General features: G+C 38.8%; 2 protein-coding genes across 2 annotated transcripts in view; both read right to left on the bottom strand.

Annotated features, from left to right (window-relative positions):
- Nucleotides 1–3,419, bottom strand: part of LOC110382567 (myotubularin-related protein 5) — a 43,390-nt gene extending 39,971 nt beyond the window's left edge. Inside the window, exons 1-6 of the mRNA XM_064039557.1 lie at nt 3,227–3,419; nt 2,611–2,852; nt 2,088–2,338; nt 1,550–1,741; nt 1,224–1,332; nt 7–589 (exon numbers count right to left, since the gene is read on the bottom strand). Coding sequence (XP_063895627.1) covers nt 7–589; nt 1,224–1,332; nt 1,550–1,741; nt 2,088–2,338; nt 2,611–2,852; nt 3,227–3,272 — 1,423 coding nt within the window. The 5' untranslated portion in view covers nt 3,273–3,419. The remainder of the gene's footprint in view (nt 1–6; nt 590–1,223; nt 1,333–1,549; nt 1,742–2,087; nt 2,339–2,610; nt 2,853–3,226) is intronic.
- Nucleotides 3,420–3,633: 214 nt separating this feature from the next.
- LOC135116682 (myotubularin-related protein 13-like) overlaps nt 3,634–23,583 on the bottom strand; it is a 44,429-nt gene continuing 24,479 nt past the window's right edge. Inside the window, exons 4-5 of the mRNA XM_064039556.1 lie at nt 4,487–4,597; nt 3,634–3,891 (exon numbers count right to left, since the gene is read on the bottom strand). Of these exons, the coding sequence (XP_063895626.1) occupies nt 3,634–3,891; nt 4,487–4,597 (369 nt within the window). The remainder of the gene's footprint in view (nt 3,892–4,486; nt 4,598–23,583) is intronic.

The raw sequence follows: 23,583 nt of genomic DNA, 5'->3' as shown, positions 1-23,583 counted from the left end.
TCCCGCATGACGTCTCTGACGCGGGCGGCGTCGAGCGGCGGCAGCGGCGGCTGGTGGATGCGGGAGGATGCCTCCGGGGACGCAGGATGCGCTGCTGGTAGCCTGACAGGGGAACATCATCCACATACTTGGGGTTGCTGGCACTCCTCTGCGCCACCTCCCGCATGACGTCTCTGACGCGGGCGGCGTCGAGCGGCGGCAGCGGCGGCTGGTGGATGCGGGAGGATGCTCCCTCCGGGGGACGCAGGATGCGCTGCTGGTAGCCTGACAGGGGAACATCATCCACATACTTGGGGTTGCTGGCACTCCTCTGCGCCACCTCCCGCATGACGTCTCTGACGCGGGCGGCGTCGAGCGGCGGCAGCGGCGGCTGGTGGATGCGGGAGGATGCTCCCTCCGGGGGACGCAGGATGCGCTGCTGGTAGCCTGACAGGGGAACATCATCCACATACTTGGGGTTGCTGGCACTCCTCTGCGCCACCTCCCGCATGACGTCTCTGACGCGGGCGGCGTCGAGCGGCGGCAGCGGCGGCTGGTGGATGCGGGAGGATGCTCCCTCCGGGGGACGCAGGATGCGCTGCTGGAATGCCTGACGGGGAAGAACAGAATTTATATCATGAAGCAAGAACACATAAATAAGGTCATGAAAAAATTGGTTGCCTGTAAAGTCGGTATACGGGCGAAAGTTTTACGTGACAACGACTTTGAGTTATCACTACACAATTGTTTTACAATTAACTGGCAACGTGTAAACTTGTATGCAGGCGCCTAAGCGAAATAGAAGCGCAAGACATGAATCGGTGTGTATGCCTATCTCTCTCACTCTCTCTCTCTCTCTCTCGCTCTGTCTCTCTCGCTCTTAGGCGGGCTAACTGTACTCGAGTGGAAGGGACGCGTGCCTCTCACTCGCTCTCATTGTGAGCGCATAACGTGAGCGGAGCGTAACGCAGTTTCTTGAAGTGTCACCCCGCAAACCAATTTATAAGACGTTGTCACGTCAAAATTGACAAAATATTTTGTAAAAAAAACTTCAAGAAGCGCTTCATAAAGCTTGAAAAACATTTAGCATTTTTTTATTTAGCACTTTGCAATCAAATAAATCTTAAACTCCCGAATCAAAGAATTTTGACAAATATATGTACTTAGTTTTGACAAAAAAACTTTGGCACCATGGTAACAAAACTATATTGCCGAAAAGGCAATAAAGATGAATAAAAACTTACCTGTGGATTTGGATTTTCGTTGAGATGCAACTGCATTGCTAAGTCTTGTAAATGCTGCAACTCCAACTCTGGATTTAAAGACTCTAATCGCTGTTGTTCTGGAAGGTTTCTGAAACATTACAAGACGACCAATTTAAATTTTGTATCTTATGCCTTATAACTTAAGATTCAAAATCATTCTGATTGTACGAGAGTCAGTATGACGCCAAAGAAGTCGCTTTTCAGTCTCCATACCACTTAGGCACATAAAATCTAACAGCCTGTCTTTATCACCTTAAAGCTGTGTACCTTATGCCACACAAAATAAGACTCAAAATCATACTCACTGCACTAACTCGTCCCATATGTCAGTTGCCCTCCAAGGTGGTCCCCTTTCAGCCACCAAGCCATTAAAGAACATGGAATCTAGCAGCCTGACTGCAAACTGACATTGAGAAAGACCGCGGGCTCCTAGGAAACCCATCTTGTGGAAAGTTAGCACGGGGGACGGGTGAATACGGATGATTGTGAGGCAGTGCCTGGAAAAAAGAGATTTTATTTGTATTAGAATAAGGCGCAATTTAGGTTAAAGGTATTAATTATATATTAAGTGTTAAATAGCGGGCATGTATTTAATACCGCCGAGTTAAATACGTTCGTTAACTGATAATATACACAAAAACAATGAAGTAAATTGTAAATAGTATAATTTACAAAACAGGCCAAAAATGAGCAAAAAACTATCCATTTAGACTGGATGCTGAACCCAATATAATTTGAAATAGGCTAGTCAAACGATTATTTTCAAAACAGCACTCCTTCTGACTCATCTGCTTATGAGTCGTCACCTCATTTTAAAAGGTTTACAATTCAATTTCAAATTACCTGTAACCCTGCAACAGTTTCGCCAAAGTCCTCATAAAAACAGCTCTGATCTCCTTATCCAACATGTGCGGGGGCGAAGACGCCGGCGGTGGTGGGGCGAAGGCCGAGTCCGCGGACCGGAGCTCCGGCTGCAGGACCAGCGCTAGGGCTTCTTGTAGTGAGGACAGGAGCTTCCCTTCTGGACGGGGGATGTTCACCCCGGCTGGGATGTGGAGGGAGCCTACGTCTAAATCTGCTACTATAACGTCCAACTGGAAATAGAGAAACATAATCTAAATTAGGATTTTTTCATAGGACTTAGTTTACTCTTTAATTTGATTACCCTTTTTTGCATAAAACCAGACACATCGTGACATCTTCACATGTATCAATTCTTTTGAACCACTGCAGTTGTTGGACTGTGAATAGCCTTCTACTGTACCTCTACTTACTCCATTCACTAGCCAATATAAACAGACTATCGTAGGGATGCCCTTCAGATGCTTCAGTGAAGACTAAAAACATCCAAACAAGTTTCACTCACCAGTTCCGAAACCTCTTCCTTCAAACTAGAATGCACTCCGATCAGGAACGGCGTTGGTGTCGCGAGGACCTCTGCTAACCCCGCAGGCAGTAGTGGAATGTAAACATGTGCATATCGGAACGGGAACATAAGGGCAGCGAGCGCTCGACACGCGGCAGCGAGGCGGGCAGCTGCGAGGGAGACTAACAGGACTTTGTGCTCGCTCATCACTGCGCACCAGAGTGTTACTGAGTTGTGGATACCTGGAATGCAAATGTTTTGATTTTAGAACAAGATACAATGGTGTTTATTACTTATATGTTGGAAAGAAAGTGTAAAAATGCTATACGAAATATGACGAATCTTATTAGGTTCAGAAATATGTTGTTGTATATGTTGTGTTGTTCGATTTAAATGCATCTCATCAGTATATTCCCCTCCTCTTTATAGCGTCAGGAACTCAGGAGCACATAGCACTTTTTATGACTAACAGGGATTACAGAAGATTTTGCTTGTCACTCTGGACTTTTCTTAGCTCTTTTATTAGAACTACTTCTTGATCATGGATTATCGACACCGTATCTAACGGATAGACCAGGATCCCCATTTATTCTGTAAGGACTGCAGGAGTCGTTACCTAGCAACCTGAGCAGCATATACACAGCGGTGTGTGTGACAGGCATGGGCGGCGCGGCGGGCGGCTGCAGCGCCTGTCGGTCCCCGGCGCCGATGCTGAACCGCACCTGCGGCCCACCCGCGCCCGGCACCAGCACGCCGCCCACCAGGTTACCGACCAGCGTCTCTAGTACCCCGAGGTTCTCTAACCATACTGTGTAAGTAGACTACAGGAGTGGTTACCTAGCAACCTGAGCAGCATATACACAGCGGTGTGTGTGACAGGCATGGGCGGCGCGGCGGGCGGCTGCAGCGCCTGTCGGTCCCCGGCGCCGATGCTGAACCGCACCTGCGGCCCACCCGCGCCCGGCACCAGCACGCCGCCCACCAGGTTACCGACCAGCGTCTCTAGAGGTACCCCGAGGTTTTCTACCCATACTGTGTAAGTAGACTGCAGGAGTCGTTACCTAGCAACCTGAGCAGCATATACACAGCGGTGTGTGTGACAGGCATGGGCGGCGCGGCGGGCGGCTGCAGCGCCTGTCGGTCCCCGGCGCCGATGCTGAACCGCACCTGCGGCCCGCCCGCGCCCGGCACCAGCACGCCGCCCACCAGGTTACCGACCAGCGTCTCTAGTGGTACCCCGAGGTTTTCTACCCATACTGTGTAGATTATGCCTAGGCAGTTCTGGAATAGACAAATCAAGGTTTTAAAAGTTTGAAAGAAAAAAAGAAAATACCTAAGATATGCACGGGTAAAGACGCATATGCACATGGACAATAATCATAAAGAAAAAAAGGCGAAAATATGCGGCCCTCGCTCAGCGTAATGCTGCGACCCGAAACGAGACAGAGTCCTAGCGCTGGTTTTCAACGATTTCAGATTTCAGTTTCTTGTCGGTTCCTTCCCTTGACACCAACTTCTCGGAACCGTGCATAAGTACTTAGCTTTTCATAATAAACTGTATAAGTTCAATTTGAAAGACAATAATATACTGTGACATTGAATGTCAAACAAACTTCTTCGGGTAGGTACTTCACGCGTGCAATAAACAGATGCATTTTTCCCACGAGCAAAAAACGTGAGAGACTGAAATTCTTGTAGGTCAACTGCCATTGCACTTCGCATTAGTTTTAAGTTGCCTATATAAAATATGTATTAGTATATAATATTAATTATGTATTGTATTATTTATGGGCCGCAGATAAATATGGGATTTAAATAAATAAATTAACACAGCATTCACAGCAGTTTTTCTTAATCTCTCTAGTGTCTTACTTACCCTGAAGGTATCGATGTAGTCCTGTCTCGACACAATGACGAGGCACTTGGGAGCGTACATGATACTGTGGTGGGTGATATTGGGCACCGGCCGCGCTGACTCTTCTTCGTCCTGCAGACAAAACAAATGAGGATTTTAATAAAGTGGCATTTGGCACGAAGCGAATCGTAACTTCCACCAGTTAGAATAACAAAAATTGAAGATCGTTTTGTAACAGACTTCCCAAAAAGGAGGAGGATTTTATCGGTCATATAATATTAATATTATTTAATTCCGAGATTTCGGTTACTTTACAGCATCCATGGTCACGGGCAGACTGCAGTCTGTCGTAAAAGTGGTTTTATTTAAAGTGGTCTAATATACGCGTAAGTGTCAGAAATGAACAAGGAGGAGGATCTTAAATCGGATGTCAATCATCAGAAAGAAGAAGATTGCTGAACACATGAATGAAATTGAAGTCAAAGTCCCAGGTAAACAATCAAAGTCATCATTATTATGATTGCGTTGCTTCCGCGTCGCCGGCGGAAATGCCGGGTCTCGGCGGTATTAACGGACAGACAACATTTGAGCTTTAAGAGGCTGACTGCACCCAAAACAAAATACGTAAGAAAGAGAAGCCTGATGACGGGACGTTCGTAATGTTCTTAACATAATATAAATTAATAGCTTTAAAATAAGTTGAGTAGTTAAGAATAAAAATCAACTAAGTAACAGAATTTACAGGTAATATGTACATATATTTTTGTTGAAAGATCGTTTTAAGAGGTAAGTTTACCATTTTCTGTATCGAGAAAACTTTTCGAGACCGTGTTTTGAATTTTACAGGGTTCTCAGAAATATGTTCAAGATTCATATATATTTTTTCGCCATCAAAAACTGTATAGATTTGGCAAAAAAATTGTTTGAGACAAGCCAATTTGGGCTGTCAGCGCCTTAACGGACGTCCAACATTTGTGCTTTACTCCAAGTTATGTATGAAGCTAATCTATTCGCATGTCATTAGTGACTAAATACATGTTGATTACGTACTGGGATTTATGTTCTCGTGTCAACAGGATTATGTTGTTATGTGGGAGGAATGTCATTATGTTGATTTCAAGGTCTTGTGTTTTCGAAGGGTTACAGCAAATTTCGGTCTAACCTCCCCACTCAGAGACATTTAATGATTACTTAGATCACTCCTTAGTGACGGAATGTCATACAAATCCTTCACTAAGGAATGGCTTAAGTAACCATTAAATGTCTCGTGAGTGGGGAGGTAAGAAATAAGTATGGTACAGATATTTTTTAAATAAATTTAATGTAATCTGAATTGCAAAACCTACAGCAAGGCTTCATCCACATGATTTTGTTTCCTAGAATTGTACTTAGTACCATATATCTACGCTACTCAACAAAATTACAATTTCGCTGAATCAGCCATTCTGCGTACCATTTTATAACCAGAAAGTCAATAATGGGCATAATCCTCATAGCAGTAGTTCTGCGAATCGTTACCATAAAGAGCCGGTGCACTGAAACACCGATAATGCATTCGTTTTGCTCGTACAAACAGTTCGAAGCGACGCGATAAGCGATGGCAGAAGAATCGATTGTACTCCAGTGTTATCGATAAGCGACCTTCATGCTTTATAGGGATATTTCGCTTGCCACTTAAGATATTGTGATGATATCATAATATTGTAAATGTTACCATAGGACCCATTAATTTAAGTGTATCAGCCGTTTATTCGAAGCTTGGAAGGTCTATTTTGACGTAAACGGACAATTTGAGGATTTCTAATTCCATTTTAGAAGTCGGTCAGTACACAAACCCCTTGGTATGAGAACTTGCATTGCCGTCTATTCATACCCATGAAGACTGTTTCGTCAAAATATTAATCGTTCTTCTTCTTCTTCATCATAAGAACTGTCTTAACTTGTCTTGTTTGTTTGGTCGACCGCATTGTTTATTGCATGTCGGAGTATCTTTGAAACACGCACACTTACACAACAAAATGAAATTCCGTCTATGACCCCACCCTATTACCATTCGGGGTGGCAAAGGGAGGGGGGGGCGCCGTCAAAAATGCTCATTTTACAGTTTAATACCACGACATTTTGACGTAATCTTGGATGAAACGTTTCACGCACAGTTTATGCTCGTTTTATGGCGGTCCTGAAGCTTTCAACGATATTTTGGATTATTATGGTTATGAGTATTTTTTTCAATTATTTTGGATGGTACGATGGCATTATTGCTGATATAGAAATTGTATTACGACATAAAAGAATTTCCTGCTGACTTTTTACCCGACTGTCAAGAAAGGTTATGTTTAAAAAAACTGGTGAGGAAGAGAACCATAACTGGCAGAATTGCAACCGTGATCGAATAAGACAGGTGTAAAATCGAATTTTCCGCAACGACCAAAATTCCCATGTCGAGTATCGAATATGGAAATTGCTACGGAATCGAATAGATTGCTGCTGGCTTCAACGGACATGGGAAAATATGTTTTCCAAATTGCAAATGAAGAAACAGCTTCATATTTTACATCTGAGCGTCCCAAGACTCATTTCCTTACAGTCTTTAGTATAGTTTGAACCAATTTTGTTTCATAGTTGATTTCAGACCATCATTTAAACTTCGTAGTGGTCAACCTCACTGTAGGAAGGATGCTCATACGATGATTCAGCTTTTAGGCTGTGTTCAAACCAAACTGACTGTCAGCCGCCGAATGTGAGCGAACTTTACGCAGTTCCATACATATTCACTTTTTTGTTCACATCTAACCAACGATAACTTATGAGTAATATGTATAGACGCTGACATTCGGCGGCTGACAGTCAGTTTTGGTTGAACGCAACCTTAGAGGTATAATTCGAGAAGTCTGGCTGACTCTATGAACATGTGCGTGCCCTAATTTCATAGAATTTCACACATCTACAGAAGTCGTTGATCCATTTTTATGGTGTGTTCATGGTATATTTGTCAAAGAACAGTAGCGTTGCTTTGTTTTATATGGCTTTGTCTCCCTTTGAGTTACGACCCGGATTCCGTCTCAAAGGCTGTTTATGTGATATCAGGAAACCATGGTGTCCCATTTCTTAGATTGCGCAGTTTCTAGTTGTGATTCTTTGAAGACAGAATATATGTATTGGGAAAAACTATGTTGATACTATTATTCAAACTTCTAATCCAACTATTGGAGTGCTTGGTCTTGGGAAAAATGAAAAATTGAAAATAGGTGCTTACTTCCAAATCAGTTGGTAGGAGATAAAATGTAAGTTGACTTTAAAGCGATAAGGGGCGTTTATTCATCCGTGCACTGGGATTTGACGGTCTTTGAATCTTTCAAGCTTTATGAATTTTCAAAACATTCCACCGTCTTTAATGTTTCCTTTAAAACGCCGTTTTCTCTTTAATTGTTGTTTCGTCTTGAGATAATGGCTTAATTGTTTGGATTGCGAAGTATTTTGCTTTAAAGGCTTTGTTTACAACGCCCTGATGAATATTACTTGTTGATAGCTAATCTTTCTGTTCCACTTTCATGAAATTACTCCCATAACTCTACAAAAAACTCGATTTTCTTCGCAAAATTCTGAGTAACATTTTCTCCACGATTACCTCATACATTCGCTACTAATTTCATACTTCAGAAACATGATCCTTACATATTACGTGAGCTTGTAGTAATCCCCAAGGAAGCCGCAACCAGTCGAACATAGCGAGTTAAGCCTTATACATGGTGTAATATTTTAGTGTTAGGAACTACTTTGCGAGTTCACATCCTTGCCAAGTTTTTCTATACTTCATTACTGTAACTTTACTATTCGAATGTAGAATATTTAACACTAACTAAGAAGTAATCGGAAGCTACACAAAGCTTTTAAAATATCGATATGCCTGGTAAAAAAAAATCATTCAAAGCTAAAATTGCAGACAATAAACACAAAAATATTCTACCCACACAAAACAACTACGCTTTTCTTCTTAGACAAAGCAAATAACGTTCGATCCCGTAACTCAAAAAGCAAACGTACATCAATACGTTAACTGAAGGAAATCTCGAACGACATCGAGACTCAAGATGTTCAAACACATTTTAATCACAAAACCAATCTCGGATCGCGTTTCCTTGCCTTCAGTGGACTTGCACTTCATATCTTCGTGCAATCTTCAGCTTTATGTCTTCCAGTAAACGGTTTACAATCGATTGACGACTTTGTTTCAGACTTCATCTTTATTGAGCAATTTTGAACTTTAAATCGTTGCAATAAAGTGTGAAATGGTCCACTGTGCATATCGATGACTAATCGTGAGGTATTAAGAACTTTAAGTGGAGGAAATAAGGTTGAAAATTGTTTGTAAAAATTTGTTATGAATCAGCTAACGCAAGCTACTGTTGATGGTGCTTCCTGCTATCAAAGCTTTAGTTTACTCACCCGGATTTACATGTAAACAAACTTTTCTGGGCGGTAGTAATATAGTGCTGGGGTCATTTGTAAATATTGTAATGGATTGAGATGTGATTGGCCTACATGTTAATTGAAATGGGATAATATTATTTCAGTTTTATGTTAGACATTTTTTACTCAGATGCTTGGTAGTGATGTTATGCAAATATGATTTACTTTAGGTTTTTTCAATTGTAGTCATCGGATGTTTCAGACGAAACAGCTTTTTATTTTATCTTCTAATTCTTCATTTATATTTCCTTTCTTCTTCTTTCATATTTTCTTATATTGTCTACTCTTTCTTTAACTTTCATTACCTCTACTCCAAAATGTTTATATCTACTTACTGGCTGCTTGGAATCATTACCAATTTGAAAAACACTTATAAACATGCAACTCAAACAATTATCATTTTCAGAACATCACTAATAACTGCAACATTAAATGCTCTCAAAAAAAATCCCAAAGTCTAAACTAGTCAGCTTATAGAACAATAAACATTTTTACGTCTAGTCTAGCTCCACTGGGCTAGCGACTGGGCGACCCAATTATTTTTAATACCTACCATTGTGCTTGGGACACACAAATAACGAGCGAGCGTTTAATTAAATGGCGGTCGTACAACTTTGTTACTAAGATATTTTTTGTGTTTTTTTTTGCGAGAATTTGGGTGCTAATGAACCTAGAATGTAACTCGAAAATAAGGCTGAAAATCTCCACTTTTTGTAGGTCAACAAAAATATATAGGGACAGTCCTCAAAACGACCACCCTTCTCATCTTCCTATGTATTATCTCACTCCCCAGCAACACATGTCTGTCAGTTTGGTAAGAATCATAGTAGAAAGTAATATGATGAATCTAAAACACCAGAACATGACTATATTTCAAATTCTCATCCACGAATACACCTACGTGCATAAAAAACAGCCGCCTATGAATAATGTATACCCATAATTCCTAACACCTGGAATTATCCAGACGAAATTTAAATACTTTCGCAAACAATTTCGATCGCGAAACAACTCCCATGTTGCCTGAAAGCTATGTATCACGTGTGTATGCCAAGTTTATGCTGCTTGATTTAAGTGTGATCTGTTAAAATAAACGTTTGATCAATCACTGCTCAACTCTCTATATTTTTTCTTTCCTATTTCTCTATTAAGCTTTTTTTATTTAGCTGGTTTCCAGAGGTTTCGCCGACATCCTGTGCTCGGATAAAATTTAGCTTACATTAGTCGGGAATAGTATAACTACCCAACTGTGAATCAATTTTTCAAATCGGAGACTTTAGGGTACAAAGAAACATAAAAATATTTCCTTTTTATATTAGTAGGATTTTACCCGATCTCAACAAAAGGAGGTTCAGCTTTTTATGAAAAAAAATTGTAAAAAAATCGGAACTTCAAATACCTCTTGTTTGGTACCCAAAACATCTTGAACATAATTAGTTCCCATAGCCACTTGAACGTAAAAAAACTTCTAAAGTACTTATTACATCCATCAATTAACTTCTTAGAGTCAGCATCGGGGCCTCACAGCGATCGTCAATTAAATCTACGCATAAAAACCGAGAGCAATTAAATGATATAATTACTGGAGTAGGTATTACAACTGTGCTCGCGTAATGTGTAAAAAGTAATAGCTGAGCTTAGTATAGGTTACGCTTATCGATGTAGCGGATATTAATTGATTGTACGTACTGGAGAAATAAATAATATAGTTGTCAATTTGGATGGAAGAGTGCGGAAGAAGAAAAAATGTTGCGCCGATTTCAAATGAAATTGGAAGAAGGGCGGGAGGATCAGACATAATTCCAAAGTTGTCCTTTCCTAGAATGTTACGATTATAATATTAGCCCATTATCTTGGAAGATATTAATGTAGTACCTCATACACATCATTATATACTGATGCTACGGATGTATACAATTTCTTCCACATGAGCGACACAATACACGACCTAAATACCGCATCCATCACATAACAGATATTATACTCCGCATATTTGTCGAACTATTCCGTCTTATGGAGATACACAAGCAACGATGTTTCACTGTGATATCTCACGATCGCAGCGTTATCCAGAACGCTAAAACTAAGTAGCTCAGTTATGGTGATCTTCTTTTAAGGACCGATTTTGAATCATCAGTTAACTTCTATCAAGAATAAATAAAGCGGTTATATTTTCTACAAAAGCTGTAAAAACGTCAAACATATTCATCAGATAAAAGTTATTTAGCTATCGAAATCTAATCGGCTCTAAATCAAATCTTGTTCTCATAATTCCTTATGTCTTTTATCCAAAACGAGCATTTGACAACATTTCAAATGCAAAAAAAAAAAACATTATAAATCCACCAGTTTCTATTTAGTCATTCATTCAAAAACGCAAGATAAATCTCCGCAGATTATTTCGCAACGACCACGACAGATCGTTACGTGTGTATCAAGCTTTAGACGCAAGGTCGTTGACCCGATGCCGAACTACGCACACTTGTCGCACCCTCGCCAGAAGAGAGGCGTAAAAGCTGTTACGATAAATTAATAATATAACAGGAGAAATATGTGATAAATAATGGGGTCACACAACTTGAACAAAAAAATCTGGACCTGTTAGTATAACATTCGATATTTTTGGCAAAAAATAAAAATAATAATCAAATCTTAATTCGACGTCATTGTGGCAAAAAAAATCTTCGCAGGCAAAAAAAAGTCTTGATCGTTATATGCTATTATTTCTATGCTTTCTCTCCACCACCCAAAGGTAGAATGGTAGAGAACGCTGCGGGCGTTAAGAACATACGTATTAATAAGAAAGAAGATATTTTTCTTTTTTTACCCAAAAGATTCTAAAGTCTTGTCAACAATTCTCCATATTTACCATAATTTTAATGAAAAACAACAGCATATCAATTACACAATAACCTCATTCAGTCTATATCGATAAGCACTTACTACTTTCTCGAACAGGAGTGGTCACATGTGCTCAAATGATACACAGCTGTGTACGGATGTGAGACAAGTTGTTTACCATATCTTTACACTATATTAAAGCTATACATATTACTTTACCGTCACTTGCTTGCACTTGAAGTTAAAACTTCATTAAATCTATTGCTAACACTTTTTAGCTTGTAACTTAAATGGGTATTTCTGCAGCTGGCGGTTGATTTAGTTAAAGACATTTTTCGAAATAACTTTCTTCTAACTTCTAACATTTTTTTATCTTATCTTAATGTCTTCCAAAATAGACAGCAAAGATTTCCTTATCAAATCACTTAATGTAGTTGGAAGTGACCTTTATCACCAACGACCAAATACATTGATAAAGAAAACAAAGCACGATATCAAAAATAAACAAAAAATTCACCCGTCAACCCATCAAATTCAATGATGTCTAAAGAATGCAAGCTCTACTCTGTTAAAATTCATAGCACTCCCTTTTGTTTTTGCACTCAAAACAGCTGTTTGCTGAGCCAAGATCCATGGTGCCCCACACCATGAATATTTGCCAGGCGATCCATTAGACGACAAGGGCCCTTCATAACTTCTGACAGATGAACACCAGAGGCGTTTACACAACAATGGATCCTGAAGGGAGAATGGTGAAGATGAAAAGTGTAGGAGCCTTATAATTGTACTGGTATCTTCTGTTATATTCTATTGAAATGGAGCAAAACAAAGATCAGAAGAATAAACATGAACAAAATTACATAACATAAAAAAATACAAACATCCGAATTGAGAATCTCCCCCATTTAGAGAATTCTGTTAAAAAAGTATACATAAAAGGCATTTTTAATTTGGGTATAGCTAATCATATAAGAAACTCAAAAGACTTGTATAGTAAGTTCAACTCAGTCGTGCGCGCGGCCTTATGTGTGGGTAACCCTTGTACATATACAGTGACTTTGTGTGCGTGACAAGAGGTACAGTCGGGGACAATACAGTTATTTAGGGGTTGTATACGGCTGTTTAAAGAAAAACGGTTACTACGTAATTTAATGTTTATTTATTTTTAATGATAATGAATCGCTGTTTGAAAAATCAAATGATAAATTTTCGGATTTGCTACTCTCCAAGGTGAATTATAAATTCTGTTTCCATGTCAAAATGTCTATAGCATTCTTCTTTTTTCTTTTTTACATGTCGACAAGTATTACGCCACATCCCTTCATCAATTTGACTTAAACGTTCATTTATGAGTTTCATTATTTTGTTATGTTGGTCGACATTATGCGAACAATATAATTTTTTAAAATTCCCCACACATTTTGTTTACATTATTATACTAGATTGTACCTCTTTTTACATTCTTAGTCCACACTTTTATTTATTGTCCGCGTACCCCGAGCTAGAAACTATGTACTTAAGGAGTATTTAATTCTTAGATACTATCAATGTCAATTTGAAAAAACGTATGAGAAAATAATGAAAAACTATATTTAATAATAAAAAGCTTTGAATGTTGTTTTATTTTTTGAAACGCTTTATCTGACTCCTTAATAATTTCTCCGTGAATAACTAGTATTTTCGTAAACGACTGTACCCATAACAAAAAGTGATAAGAACACGTCATGCTCGCACGACGTCACTGTCACACTAATGAAAGTTGTATATTTACAAGCCGACGCACACATAGGGCCGCGCGCAAATCTGAGTTGAACTATCTATAAATACCATTGAGCTGGCACTCGAAGATCAAGTACTGTACCATGACGTAGAGTAGTAAAAATCTGCAAAGAAGCAATCCTGAAGCTTCTACACATCAATTAAAATTAAATTACAATCAGACTCAACTTCCTCACCAGACAGTCCGTCTCAAAACTGTCCATCTTAATCCAATACAGACAATGTAAACTTGACAATTCGCTATTGATTTACATCGTACATTCGATCAGTACGTTTATGTAAATTGATGTCTGATGCAGTGGGGAACGACGCGTATCTCCGGCAGTTGCGTGTGTATGGTATTATAGAAACAACAACTATAGAAGGATTCAGTGACCTAGTCTGATGTTTTAAGGATGGGGAAATTTTATTAAGAGAATGTACTGTAATGTACTTATAGCAAAACAGCTACTTCTAATGATCGTACAACAGCTTATGTAAGAAGGGATTCTATAGTGTAAATAAAGGTCACTTCTAACCAACCAACTTTGAAATGACGAAGACTCCAGCGAAACCATGAGAAATGAGATCTTCATACTGTTCTCGACAAAAAAAGAACTGGATTTTGCAACGTTCATGAAGTGGATCAATTTCAATGCTTGCATAATAAACTAAACATTCAATGTACACGAATTACCCCGATGATAAATTCACTCAGAGAACATCGACACCCATTTGGAAATCACTCATCCATCACCCAGATCGCTTAGACTTGTACCAGTTGGATCTCTGCCAACACTATTAAGGCAAAAAAGGAATTACGCATTGCGTTACTACAAATACAAAAAAAAAGAAAACTAATTGATTCAGATCTAGCGTTTACAAAAGTGACTAATGGACTTGAGTTGAGTTTGATTCCAGGACACATGGTTTTTTTTTCATCAACGTTTACCACAGTAAGCTTAAGTATTTCATTTTCCCAAAAACATCCACAGTATATTTTTGCTGGTCAAGCACCACATTAAGGTTACTTTCCTCAATATTCCCAAGTTTATCTCTTCCTCGACTTTTATCGTTTATTACCCTTTCCTGCTATTAGCCGTTTATGTTCGCAGTAATCATGAGCTACATAAATTTTATTGCAAGGAAGTAGAATTTCTCTTACAAATGCCTTACCATCATCACTTTTAACGTTCACAACTTGAGTATCTTTATTAGTGTGCATTCAAACTGTGGTCATGGTCTCCGTAAGAAGACTGTAACAGTGAGAATCATACCAAATATATACAGCATAAAGCTGAAATAAAGGATTAACTAAGTTAGGTTAAACAAAGTTAAATAAAAGTATTTTCGCAGAACCTCAACTTCGCGGTAACGTTCCAGAGAAAATATCTTCAGGCTCTCCTAAATACAATACAACTTCTAACACTTGTGTACAAACAACACATGTACCAAAGTTAAAGTTTCCCCTAACAAATAGCTCACGCACCTGCCTCACTTGATTATGCCCTTCCGCCCTTTCGCGGCAGTAGGTAAAAACTTCCAACGTCCCCTGCATATGCATGCGTGCGTGACCGGTAATAAGAAACTTGGGCTCGAGTGGTGTGGTGTAACACGATGCAGGTGGGTCAATAGGTTCACTTGTATCTGTTCTAAATTAAAGGCCGCATGATAGGTAAGCTAGATCTTAAAGGTCTTTCGATCGAGTATTTGAGCGTAAATCTAAAATACCTACTCCTCAGTTTCTGTATACAACGGTGGATCTTTCTGCGATTTTTTGGAAAAAATGTAAATAAGATAGATAAGTGAAAACTGGAATCTTCTAAATTAAAATATCTTAGGGGGTACTGTTTCAATATTTAACCGGGATTTGGACCAGAGTGTTTGGACAACTTAGATCGTGAGCGTACACGCATGCACTTCAGGTGGAACTTCTGTCAATATTTTTATTTTTGTTGAAGAAGTCTGAAATAGTGAGGTGCAACGCAGTATACACTCGTCGGAAGTTGATCACTATCTTGAAAACTACTTGATTTGATACATTTTTTATTCAAATTCATGGCCATAAAGCCTGTCAAGTTCTTTTGGAGAAAGCAGGGTAAATACATTATGACAATGACATTTTTATATGCCGTAATTATTAAACTCTTACTAGACATCGTATTTCCGTGTAGAAACATAGCAATAATGATTATCATACGTCAAGAAGAACAAGAATATTTTTAAAGAAGCTCGCCAAATATCTGACTCACGATATTCATCTACCATTCCACTACACCATCATCGATAAACAGTAGATTTTCCATTTCATCAAGAACGCTTGCCACTTCATCACGCGTACAAAAACCCTTTTCAACCCATTCTAACCTTCATAGTCGAATAATTTCAGCAGTTATTAATAACCCTGGACCAGAGAATGGTTTCCGCAGCGTCGTATTATTTATAGGTCATTTTTATGATCAGGGGCGGTCGGTACTGGGAACAGGGGAAAATATACTCCTAATATAGGAAAGAGGAATTACTATCTTGTGAAGTATTTGTTAGACAGGTCAATATTTTTTAAATGGTAATGAATGTACTGGTGATGAAGATAAACCTATGATACAAAATATTAGGTACTATTTGACATGTTGAGTATGTGTAGATAAGGAACAAAATTCGAGTTTATTTTTTACAAAATTATTAGCATATACTCCCACTACTACCTGATTCAAACATATATGTACCTAAAAAAACACGAAATATTTTCTATCAAATCCTAACATAAACTACCCAAAACAAAACTCCCTTTCACTTATTTTCTTTCCGTCGACCCTAAATACAGTTTTCAACCACACCAACTTTAGCCTGCTTTGAATATATTTCTAAATCCCACCGCTTGAACTGAGTCGACCAAACTTTGGTAGCCAAACAAGTTTATCTTGGCTTTACACCTTGCGAAGTGTTGTTATTTATTTTAGAAGTTGTTTCAGCGTGTTTCAGCGCATTTCAGGTCCCAAGAGGATGCTATCTCTTTTAGTTATCAGGTTTTCGTGTTTTAAGGGTATTCAATTCTTCCTTAGTGGGATTCTAGCCTGTGTCTTGTCGCTAACTTTTCGGGCATGATAAGTTTCTGTATTATTCTGTTATGCACTGTTTAGGATATTATTCGAATGATTGTTTTTCAAATACATATACCATAATCGTTTGAGCAACAATTTTGTTTGTTAACTACCTGTAACACCTGCCTGTAGTGTACAATATTAATCCATATTGCATTGTCAAGTTTTGTTACCTGCATTGAAAGGTGAAGAAAAAACTTGTTAGGGCAAAATAGATCGGGTTGCAAAGTAAATTCACGATTATGGCCCTAACGATATGTACTGAACCCAAAGGTTTGACAGATGTTCTTTAAGGGTACCTATTTGATCTTATGACTAATCGAAAGATTAAAATTATTTTTGCAAATACCCATAAGTAGAGTGATTTAATTTTCCATACGCACTGAGTGAACAGGTGGCAAAACTACTGAATACTTAAGTGGTCGGATCACAACTCATTTCAAATCCAGCTACGCGTCTGGCAAAACTTATGACCACTTAGCAAGCACTCGATCAAATTAAAGTGCAATAATAAACATTTATTCATTCATGAGCAAACGCACTCTGCCCACACTAATGACTCGAGGGCTATTTGTAAGAACAGGGGCATTTTCTTCGAAAAGAAATGGGGTTCAGTCACGACAATGTGACATTTTGAATAAGCAGGAATACGTAAGAGCATATTGTTCGCTGGCAAGGAAATATACGGATGACATCATGACGGAGAATCGTGTCCGATATTTGGTTTTTCTGTGAAATCATAATGACAGTACGCATTCTGGATCAAGAGGAATTCTAGCACAATTCATTCATTATAAAAAGGTTGAAGTATCCCTTCATTCAAAATTAAAAACATAGCTAAAAAAAACCTATATGCCAGTGGGTCTCATAACTTTTCTGTCTGCCACAGCAAATAAAGTACTGTTTAGTTAAAGAAAAGGATTTAGGTTTCTCATATCCGTGACAATTCCTTAGTTTTACGACTCCATAACATCGCTATATTTTCATAAGAAAATACGTGAGCCAAATCTAAACTGTCGCAAAGATTTTGGGCGACATAAAACCGGCAGAAATGTTATAAGCATTCATTCTTTTTTTGGCTCCTTTTTGCCCAAAAATGAAAAATCCTTCGTATTGAAGTTTATTCTGTCTGTCACAATTTTATACTATTTGGGTTATCTACCAACCTTGACAATATCACTGAAGCGTTACTGAGCTCCCGAACGATATGTACTGTAGGTCCTTGCATTGTTGGAACACATGGGTAGATAAATGGAAGTAGTTAAGCATATTGACTACGATGAAGATAAACTATGTACATACGTCTACAGTTACAGACTATTGCGCTTGTACTACCCAACACATCATTGGGATACATATAACTTATCATTAACGAGATCGTCATACTATATTTTGCCAAGACTTAAAATGACGAAGGGACCAACAAATTCCTTGCAACATACTTTTTCAAGCTAACCCGCAGTTACCCAAAAACCACCCTTTGAAGAAACTTTTATCAACCACAAGACAGGTTCCTAGACACAAAATATGACTCACCACGAAGCCCATTTGCCAGAGATTGCCTGCCGTGACGAGAATGGGTTCCACAGCCGTCATTAGCCATCCCATGTCAAATTTTAGTCTTTATTTCAAGAAGCTGAAGGTCGGAAATGCAACACATGATTGTGAGAAGCAATTAGGGTCGTTATCATTATAAGGAAGATTATTGGCATGTTGTTTTGTGTTGTATGACGATTTTTTAAGATTGCGTAAGTCGTTACTTAAAGTCGGACAAGATATGTTTGTGTATAGAAGATTCATTTTAGTAAGTTGCGTATTTTTTCCCTGAGTTGACGAAATGGCAAATACCATTTACCTTTGCTTGTAAGAATACGTGTATTGATTGAAAAAGTTCTTCAGTTTCAGTCAACTTCAGTTAATTATTCTCGACAGTAGTTCGCGGTTCAAATGCAATTAAGCATCTTAAATTACTATTTTCGCAGGGACTGGAAACTAGTATTTTGCAAATATTCTCACACATATCCACTTATTGAGCAAACCCTGCTTTCAGAACCTGCTGCAGTAGTTTAAATCTAAAATTCATTTAAAAACATTAATGGATAACTCGAATATAGCTTACAAGTGAACTAAGCCCAACCCAAAGTCTAGAATTGGAACAATATTATACACCTGTCTATTTACCGAAGCAGCAGTATTGAGGTTAAAACGTTCAACGTTATGCCTTCTAAATCATTCACTCTAGGACATATAAATCGTTGCACAATAATAAATTAGTATATGTAAATGCAATTTACTCTAATATCTTTGCTAAAGCTTAACGGCCTACGCCAGATGATGATCGAAGTCATATGATACTGGGAGACCAAAATTAAAAGAAAATATTACTTATCAGTGTCTCTTTTGGAAGAAATCCTTTAGAAAATAGTTCTCACAATAATGAAAGTATACAATATTTACCTAATATTTTTACTGACTACATTTCAGCTGCGGTTTTACCGCTTCCTGAGGAAACTACTGCTCGTGCTCGGATAAAAAAAAAGCCGTTATGGTATTCTAACGTGTAAGCATATTACTAGCAAGCATTCGTTTCATTCAGCAGAGCAGCACTCCGTAGTTTTCATTTTCGTGAAAGAGGAACAAACAAAAGTTCGCATTTAGTAGGATAAAGAAAATGTTATTTCATAGTACTTCCTATTATCTAACAAAAGCTATGTAATGCGCAGGCACAAAGCATAAACACGTCCTCAAAGGCAGTGTTAGGTTAACCGCAACGCGTCAAAGGTAATCTTATACCGTTGACATCGGACTTCATAGTATAGTATAAGCTAAGCTTTTCTTCCTATAAAATCATGGTTCTCATAAAATTGAAGAACTATATTCATCCGTTTTTTAAATTGGTGAAGTGATCTTTGGTCTGTTTATTACGAAACCAGGGGTTAAGCCCTATTCCGTGGTGGAAGATCCAAACTGTATGGACATAGATACAACATTTCTAGGGGTTCCAAGAAATTGCATACAATATGTTTAAAACCATTTTGAAATTTCTGCAGACTTAGGTAATATCGGCGAAATAAATTCATAAACATAGTTTTAGGCCATAACAGAAACACTTAGCGTTAAGCTAATAAGCCCAAAAGTGATCACTAATAGGACCAGTCACGACCTCCAATGCACTACATAAAACAGTAATTATTACCACACAAAGCAGTTAAGCTGTCACTGTATAAATTACTGCTTCAAACGGAACGTAACAAACGCCGGAAATGGGCCATAAAAATAAACTAAGACCACATTCAAAGAAAGCAAAGCTATGGCGAATGCACTCGTCGATCACACACGTATAAACATTTCAGGAATAAGTCTGTTTAAAGAGTAATGACTTTATTACGACATTTGGTCTTTCCTTTTCTTCATTAAGAGAACACATTGGTCTATATGCCTTCAGCTTAACTTTAAATGGTTCATCTCCAGCATTTTTGTCATTTTCATCAACTTTTGGCTTTAATTTCAATGGTCCATTTCCAGTTATTTTTGGCATTTTCATCCCTTCATCATTATAATCGAATTGTCTTTTGTAACTTTAACAAACCCTATTTTCATTTCCAATGTGAATTCTTTTTGGCATATCTCACAGACAGCAAAAAATATATTAACGGAACCTGAAGCTCTATCATGTTTCATAGATAACATACGCTTATTAGCATCTACCCTCAAAATGGTCGTTAATAATGCATATTAGGAGGGTAGCCGAATCAAGGGATTAACCCTTTGTGACCCATTGTCACCTTGTATGGGGTCACCCAGGCGGAATATGATAGGCTTGTTAATTAATGGGAGTACATTTACCCAAATATTTGACAAGGCTGTGGATCATATTTTTTTGGCATGAAGTACGATACTCGCATTTTTGGCCGTAACAGTATTATCTCGCATAGGAGTGAATTTATTTGTTTAGTCTACAATGATCTCGTTTATTATGTTTAGACTAGCTTAATATTTTTGTTTGGGGCTGGCAGTATGTTTAATATTTAGTAATTTTACTTTTCAATTAACTTACCTCCTCTCTTTAGTCACAAGCAAGATTTGTATCATGTCCACTTTCAGTTATCACTTCTTGATTTATTTATTCCTATCTAAATTATCAAATCACACCTTGTCTCTAATTATATTCTTATCAGTACATTCATCACATGCTACCATTTATGGGCGATTCTCTGTAAGCTCGTAATCAGCTGTCCGGACCGATTTTTTCAATAAATAGTTTAATTCTTATTTAAAAAATCACATTTTATGAAACTTTAACCCTGAAGCTTCACGGGCCCTTTGTTTTTATAACCATAATTACTTTAATTTTTTTTCTATACGTTTTAGAAGCTCGAAAAATACAGTCCCCTGGCTGTCCCTTTCACTGCATTCATACCTAGAAATGCGATTTCCGAAAAACTTGATGAAACTACTTTCACTTAGCAGTTAATATCACAAACAAAAATAATGAAATTATATTATTTTCGTAAAACAAGCACTCATTACAACTTTATTCATTTTAATAAACTCCTGTAAACTTTGTCCTGAGAATTTTAATACAGTCCCCTGCCAAAAATTTAAATCAATATTTTAAAAAAACTATAATATTTTACAATCGTTTTATTAGTGCAACGAAATGCAATTGTTGTGAAGTTGGCAAACTTATCAAATGCGGTAACGATACGCCATTCTGTTTTGTGTTAGAGCGTCATTTGTGAGGCGAACAAGCGTTTGGGCCGCTACCACACACAGGCCTCTGGTAAATAATTGTATGTAATTTAATTACTTAAATTATCTCTATTTATAGTTAATTGTTACATTATTTGTGCCTTAATTGATCGGTAGGTTCTTAAAAAACTATAAGACATCGGTTTCATAAATATTGTGAAATCTAACTGAAATACACAGTCCTCTGGCAACAGTCCTTTGCCAAAAAACGCAACAGGGGACTGTTTAACAAAGCAGGGGACTGTGTATTCTGCGTATTGGTTTAATAGTTTTCATGAATTGTTTGTGTTAATTTATTCGCTAGTCTCTTATTAATTTAAGAATCAAACTATCATTGCATCGCATTATTTTTTTCCTTTATGAACTTGAATTATATTACACAGGCTGATCGAACGCACGTGATATGGCTCCTAAAAAGAAGAAGCTATCCCGAGAGGAATTACTTCAAAAAAGAGAGAATCAGAGCGGCAAGAGCGACTGCCCTATCTGACCTCCACAACTCAGTTACCCGTGCAACCGATTTTTTTTAACGACGCTAAAAATCATCAAAGGACCCCTCCCGCTGCGGGTCAGAAGCGGTGAGGGAGTGTCAGACTTTTACTGACTAAAAATCCGTCGTGTTCCGTCGTAGGCCTTTAATGTACCAGGGCCGTGGTAACTCTTTCGTACAGTCCCGCAGCCCCAGAGGCCCTATGCCCTGCTGGGCCTCGCTAGGCTTGCTGACATCAACTTGAGGAGCGCGTGGAACTACGCACGCCACCGACACGGGTCTGTTGTCTAAAAAGACGCAGGAACGATGAACAGCCGGGATGAGAGATGCGAACTCTCTGTCGTTCCGCCGCTTACTTCTCGAGCATGACTGCTTCGCAGAAGGAGGTCACGGCATCCCATTTCTCTCGCCCCGGACCATGGCATGAACCAGGGCCGGACGCCCTCGACGAGGATCCGGCGGTGTCCTTCCCATGCAGGGCACTCCTGGACTGTGAGGTCCATCGTGTCCTCGAAACTGTCCGCACAGTGGTGACACCCGGGCGCCACCTCAGGACCGATTCGATACATCCCAAAACAACCGTGTCCGGTGAGGACCTGCGTCATGCGGAAAATGAGAGCGCCGTGACTCCTCCCGAGCCACTCCTCAAAGAGGTCCCCACTATGGTGGCGTGCCCTAACCCTGTACCCCTTAGTTCGACTGGTGTTAGACTTACTGGCTTCTGACTACCCGTAACGACTGCCAAGGATGTTCAATAACAGCCGAGACCTACAGTCTAACGTGCCATCCGAAACACAGTCTCTGGTGAAAAGTTGCATTGGTACTTGCCTGACCTGGAATCGAAGCCACGCCCTCATAATTTACAAGTTGGTTCTTTACCCACGAGGTCCACCACGACTTTTTCGCCGGCGACGTCATTGGTAAGCAGTTGAAAGAAATGGGTTATCACACCAAACGCTCAAAATGGTGAAACACGTCTTTGTATAGTTCACAGCCACATAGACATGAAGCTGAGCGCTCTTCATACTGCTAACATACCTATTAACTTACAACATTCACCAGGAGTTGCTGGAAGATCTATGCTGCGACGTATCAAGATCTATGTCGTGTCATGCTTGCGGTAATAAAAACCCGAAATATATGGCTTTTGATCATAGAAAAGTCATAAAATGTGGGTTTCTGTTCACATTCAAAACAGTCCCCTGATGCCTCAAACAGTCCCCTGTCATGATTTTTTGGAAAATCGCTAATAACTCGGAAAATAGGTACAAATTCAGTGGGCCTCCTTGTCTAACTAAATAAATAGTTAATTTTCTTTGGCATAGGACTAGGTTTTTTGTCAAATTTAAAAAAAAATTGCCAGGACAGAATTTGTATGGAGCTGAACGAGCTTACAGAGAATCGCCCTTATATATCAACGAATTTTTGATAAGATAGTAAGTTATTAGGTAATATTATGCGTCGATCTATCCTATCTGATCAGCTAATACACTGCAATGGTCTGCATGCCTTAGTATACCGCCGACATAGCTGTTGCATTCCTTCGAGTTCAGTCGTGATGTGGCTATGTGGCGTTTGTTCCAAGAATATGGGCTTAGATGCATTTGTGTGTACCCTCAGTTTTATAGCCTACATTGATACAGAAATAAGGTTTAACAAATTAATTTTTAATACTGACGTAAGAAGTTCATTGGCTGAGAAAACGG

Source organism: Helicoverpa armigera, chromosome 19 (assembly GCF_030705265.1).
Source record: "Helicoverpa armigera isolate CAAS_96S chromosome 19, ASM3070526v1, whole genome shotgun sequence".
Lineage (NCBI taxonomy): Eukaryota > Metazoa > Arthropoda > Insecta > Lepidoptera > Noctuidae > Helicoverpa > Helicoverpa armigera.
This window is presented reverse-complemented; position numbering and strand designations above follow the sequence as displayed.